Raw genomic sequence first — 6,000 nt, 5'->3', positions numbered from 1 at the left:
AATTATGAGAGAAAAAGGGGGAATTTATTACATTTCGCTCCCTTTATGGTGCTCGGTCGGGATTTTCTCCCTCGTTAATAATAACATTTTATAGGTAGATACAACAAATAAATTCTCACATAAACGTGATCATAATTCCCGCCTGCTTGTTCCTCATGTTTTACTGGACGCGACAACAAGCGCGTGCGTGGAGCGTGCCCTCTGCGACCCGCCATGTGTGTCTGGCGGTGCGCGCCGGGACGTGTCCGGTTCTCCCAGAGACGATGCGCCCGCCTGTGTTTGCATGTGAAGCGCGTGCAGGGAGATTTTACTTGACGAATGACTTTAATCACTTCTTGTCTTCATGCATTTCATTTGGAAGACACCAAAAAAAATTGCCTGCAGTTGTCAGATCATGCATTGATCCCTGTTCAGCCAATTACTGATAGTAGTTCAGATTACGAGTATATTTTTTTTGCGTAAGGGGACCATATAATAAAAAGCAGCATGAGCCCGAGGCCGGGCCTGCTGCCCTCTGTGTAAATTGAGCAAACGAACCCAAAAGGGAACTTTTTTAAGGGCTTGCGAGCATAATTTCGATATAATGAGAGTATGTATATATCTATATATATAATGACACAATTTGTATTAACAAAAAAGATCCACATTTTTTAGAATCGTGCGTTCGGCATGTGTGCATGCGTGTGCCGCGGACCGTGTTGTAACACGCTCCAACCAACATACCTCGCGAGCTGCCTTTGCGCTCCGTGCGCTCACGGGGTGTCTGCGCTTACACGCAGTTGCATCAATTTGCTTGTTCTCCCTCCACCTTTAAAGTCCATCATTAACGGGATTAAACAGCTGCAATTTCGGGTAGAGACGGAACTGGAGGGTTAGAGGCGATATTTCCCCGTCTCCTCACGTGATTGGATCATCCGAAGATGATGTCAGACGACCGCATGCGCGCCGGATTGGACCGAGAGGGGTAAACAAAGCCGCGAGGAGGAGGAGGAGGAGGAGGAGGAGGAGGAGGAGAGGTCTGCACATCTCCAGACAGTTCGACCGGCACACCAAATCCGACTTTACGCACAGGAGGGGGCGGCCCCGGTGGCGCGTACTTGTATTCTAAAGTCTGAAAGTTTACATTGCCGGGTTCCACCTTCAGGGGCGACGCGCTCAAACACACTTTTGAAGAAGCTAAAAGGGAAACTCGCCAGCGCATTTCAATCCGGACGCGTTGCGGATGGCTCCTTTGAGTAAGCGACCTATTCCCTAAAATCACCACGCAACTATTCTTGACTTAGGCGTCGAAAGTATCCCTCGTGTCCGCTTCCTGCGTTGGGGTTCCTCTTCTGCGCGCAAATGCAATCTTGAGAAAAATCCCACACAAGTTAAATCCAAACAGATACGCACCGGCCATGCAACCCGGACGTTTGAAGTCAGTCTGAATCCTTTGAATCAGACTCCGTGTTCGCAGCATGGTCCGATAATTGGACGACGGAAAGAGATTAAAAGTAAGCAAAGAAGCGCTCGATAGACACTCGGAACAGTTTGAGTGGGTCGCGGGGACATCCGCCCTCTCACGTCCAGGCGTCCCGCCGAGCGGTGCGGAGTCTCCAGCTTAAAGGCCGGCGGCGCTGACATGCTGCCCAAAGTCGATACTGAATCCCTGGGACTCAGTCGATCGTATGGAGAACAACGGCGCGTGCCAAGGAATATGCAAGGTAAGAACTGTCATTCGCGTGTTTCCATCTCCTGCACTTCCACTTGTACAGAATGTAGTCGGAATGGAAGTTCCCCGGCGCGCGTGTCACGGAAAGTTTTGAACACGCGTTTATCTGAACACATTTCTGCGGACAAGGGAAATGACCCATGGTAAGACAATTTATTGCAGGATGACGGAGGTATAAATTATTAAGTATTAACAGGTCATTCGCTTTTGAGATTGTGGGAATTTATCTTATCGTTGTTTGCGGTGTGTGTTATTTTCTGCTTTTTTATTACGATACTATCTTTACTGCGATAACAGTCAGAAAGCATGAATGCAAATCAAACTGTATCGTACTATGGTGATCAATGATTGTACCCAGTGCTTACGATCGGCGAAATAGATGTGTATTTATCTTGTATAAATCTGTAGTTTTTGAAATTAATCACTTAACTTCGTCTTGGTAGAATGTCTAAAATTGACCCGTTATTTCGATACAAACATTTGTTAAGCCTGATGTTTTGGTGATTTATCAAAAAGAAAAAATGAACTGAACATTTGCCCCCTTCCAATATTTGACCTGTAGGGAACTCTAGTCTCAGAAGCGTGTTCTACTTGATAGGCATCGTAAAATGGTTATAATGGTGTCAAAATGAAACTAAAACTATTGATATTTTGTAGCAAATTGCAGTTTTAGTTTTTTCAAAAATTTCCAAAAATGAATGCATTTTCAAAATGAGATTTTACTAAATTAAAATGGGGCACCAAATATAATCGTTTTTTCGATGAATTTATTTTGTATCTTTTTCAGTCAATCATTTGATCTTTGAATGTGCAAGGTTGGGTTTTTGATTTAAAAAAATGTGCAGCTTTGATTGGGGGGAAAAAAAACTGATTCGGCATACTTATAAAACTTATGACTTACTCTTAAAAAAAATATTTGTACGATCTGTTTTTGAAATAATACAATAAATACAAATAAACACACGAAGCAGCGATCATTGAAAAAAAGGGATGACTCGCCCCTCTGCCAAGATAAACGCACGTATCCCCCTCATTCCCACACGTCCTTTTACAGCAACATAAACGGACAGTCAATTAGCCCGGTCCTGGTTTACGAGGCGCTGATAACACACACGCACAAGTCGAGGAGCGGCTGCTTGGAGAGCTCGTTATCTACTTTTACGCAAGGGCTAAAAACCAGGTAGCTCGGACTGAGAGAGGGATTTCTTTTAGGAATCAGCGGGACTTTCTACAAACGTTGTAGCTTTTTTTTGGGGGGGGGGTTAAGCACGTGGCCGTCGAGGTGAGAGTCAGCAGGTGAGCGGTTGCGTTGTCCCGGTATGTTTCTGCACCTTTACTGCTCGCACTGTGTGTGTGTGTGTGTGTGTGTGTGTGTGTGTGTGTGTGTGTGTGTGTGTGTGTGTGTGTGTGTGTGTGTGTGTGTGCGTGCGTGTGCAGGTTGCGTGTCGTTTCTGAAGCAGGGGTGCACGAAGGTTCAACTAACTGAATTCCGTCACTTATGTACATCAAATAAATGATGTTCCTCTAGAGTAGTGGACACAACCCAGGTTAATAGTGCTTTTATAATGGATCGAAATAGCAGAAGCGTGGATCATTTACGTGTCTATGCGAGTAAACATCTGGATTGAACCCACACGGGCTCTTTCAAGGAAATATTCCGTATTTGCGTCCAATAAATGTTACCAATTTATCCAATTGACCTCGTCCACTGCGCAACCGTTAAACCTCTTCATGAAAACGTGCCCACATCTGCAGCCCCATAACCGCCCCAAACAAATGTTCTCCCCGATGCGCTCGTAGGCAGAAGAAAGTTCGGACACAGAGTTTCTTTGACCTTCTGCGGGAAAAAAAATCCTGCAGCTTCTTTGGAACTTGTTGCTTCGGCTGGAACACGCAGCGTGGATCCCAGCGCGCCACGACCACGGAGGGTTCTTGCGTTTGATACTGGCTGCTTTTTAAAAATGATTACAACCATAAATGCTTTTGCGACTGTTGTAAATGTCATGACTGTTTGCTAAGCGCTGTCACACGCACACAGTCTTACCAATGCACGTATTTCTAATGCGCGAGGCAACCGATGGGCCTACGCCGCAATTACACCTGATTCGGAGTGTGTTAAATCCTTAAAAAAAGAGGCGCAATTTGCAGATATTGAGAAATCTCACTCATTTCACTAAATGGATTTTCAAATCAGCGTAAATAAATATATAAAGAAACGGCTATGTCTAAACATGTTCAAGACCTGGACTGTTTTTTTTCTTCTTCTCCAGCACACGCAGAAAGTCACATGCAACGTTTCCCTGCGCGTTTGCACACAAAAGCAGCGATTGGCCCTCAGCATTGCGAGATTCTTTTAGAGAGAAAATAGCGTTGGCTCAAGTTTTGTATGTTTTTCTCCTCGCCTGCAGAGATAAGGGCTCCTGTGTGTATGTGTGTCTTTATTTGTCTGTGGGCGGTAACATATTCTCCTCCGATCCTTAACACTAATATCTCACCATTTCCGCCAGCGATTTGACGACTTAGACGGATGCATATTTGTGAGAGGCTTTTTTTTTGCTTCTGTCCGCAACACATGCAGAAGGGACGAAATTAATAGTTGTCGTCCTTTGAACTCACTCCAACGCCCGACTATCCATCGCCAACCCCCCCCCCCCCTCTTTTCCCTCACCCCCTTTTCTCAAATTAAACCTGCACAAGTCCACCCGAAGTTAAAAAAGAATGTCATCCGGTGGCGTCGCGTGGTTCTTCTTGATGGGTGCAAGTTGAAGTTGCTCAGCACTGACTTTGTGCGTGTCCGTGTCACCATCCTCAGCCCACCAGTTAAAAATGATGGACTACACCTATGACGAAGATTTGGACGAGATGTGCCCCGTGTGCGGAGACAAGGTTTCAGGGTATCACTACGGACTACTGACCTGCGAGAGCTGCAAGGTAGGTGCCCCCCCTCCCCGCCCTCCCAACAATTGCAGTCATTTTATTTGCTTGGATATCTTGAATAATATATGATTTAAAACAGTGTTTGGTAATAGTGTTTCTATCCATTGCTGTTATTATAAAAGTTGCATGCAGTGCACGGAAGTCTTAGGTTTACAGGTGCTGAGTGTGGCTTGATGGTGTGTATTCAGCAGTGCTGCTGGGGCTTGAATCCTGACACAGCTGTGTTTGTACTATGCAACTTTAAAATACAATGGATCATTTTTTGTACGGCTGTTACTTTAGTATATTAAGCCTTCTGTTCATAAAGCAGGTGTATTTTTTTGCGATAATGCATGTAATTTAGCCAAATTTGTTGTCGAGTGTGACTTGCAAAGAGTGTAGTTGTTCAGTTCTTCGACATTGCAGATAAAAAGAAACAAAAGCAAAGTGGCCAAGGGCAAAAAAAAATATTGCAACAATTGATGTAAACACCTTTTGTTGAGGGTCAGAGGATTACGTAAACGGCAAAACTTGGAAAAGAAACACGAGTTCAAAAGCGTGCAAAGGATGTTTTTTTTATTATTGGTCGCAATTTTGGCAACCGGCAAAAGCAGGAGGTGGAGGAGGAGGTTTTACCCAGGGAGCAGAGCACACAGGGTAATAGCATCTCTGTTTGTACTCGCCTGTATCCTGCAGTCTAAACTCTCATCACAAGTTCATTAAACAGCAGCATTGTCTGGCGGCAACATGTTTCCCGGTAAATAATGAAGCAAACCGGTGCCGCTATTCTTTGGAGTTCCATCAACGGCCTATTTGTCCCATCCTGCCTATTTCTAATGTCCTCCTCAACACTGAGTTATTAGGCTTTAACCAAGTTCTTTGGTTGGCCCAGTAAAGCTTTCAGCAAAAAAATTAAGCTAAGACCACTGTCCCTGCGTTTACACTATTTGGCATAAAAGTGCCGCTCACTGTATCGATGCTGCAGCGCACATTTCTTGCCTATGTGGTCATTATTCAAAGCAGATGTTATAGATGTTATCCCATATTATGACCTTGAGATGCTAAGCCCTCGCTTGAAGGGAGACGTCAGTGGCATCTCCGTTGCTGTTCAGACTCAGTGTGGATGTGTGTGTGTGTGTGTGTGTGTGTGTGTACATTTATGAAGGATGTAGATGAAGTCTTTTAAAAAGTGCTGCTTATCCTTGTTGAAACATGAGAGATATTGATAATTACCTGAAGCTCATTATTGATTATCTATAGAATGCAAGCATCTATTCAGTGCAATTGTCGGCGTCAGACTGATATACGAGTCTGTTGACAAGTTGCAGATTCATATCTGTATTAAATACTTGCTGTCAGTGAGGCAGAACAAT

The 6,000-nt window shown here is 44.4% G+C and overlaps 1 protein-coding gene across 1 annotated transcript in view; it reads left to right on the top strand.

Moving 5' to 3' along the window:
* The first annotated feature begins 952 nt into the window (after positions 1-952).
* nr5a2 (nuclear receptor subfamily 5, group A, member 2) overlaps positions 953-6,000 on the top strand; it is a 57,875-nt gene continuing 52,827 nt past the window's right edge. The window contains exons 1-2 of the mRNA XM_040184949.2: positions 953-1,703; positions 4,524-4,642. Of these exons, the coding sequence (XP_040040883.1) occupies positions 1,622-1,703; positions 4,524-4,642 (201 nt within the window). The 5' untranslated portion in view covers positions 953-1,621. The remainder of the gene's footprint in view (positions 1,704-4,523; positions 4,643-6,000) is intronic.

This window comes from Gasterosteus aculeatus, chromosome 8 (assembly GCF_964276395.1).
Source record: "Gasterosteus aculeatus chromosome 8, fGasAcu3.hap1.1, whole genome shotgun sequence".
NCBI lineage: Eukaryota > Metazoa > Chordata > Actinopteri > Perciformes > Gasterosteidae > Gasterosteus > Gasterosteus aculeatus.
This window is presented reverse-complemented; position numbering and strand designations above follow the sequence as displayed.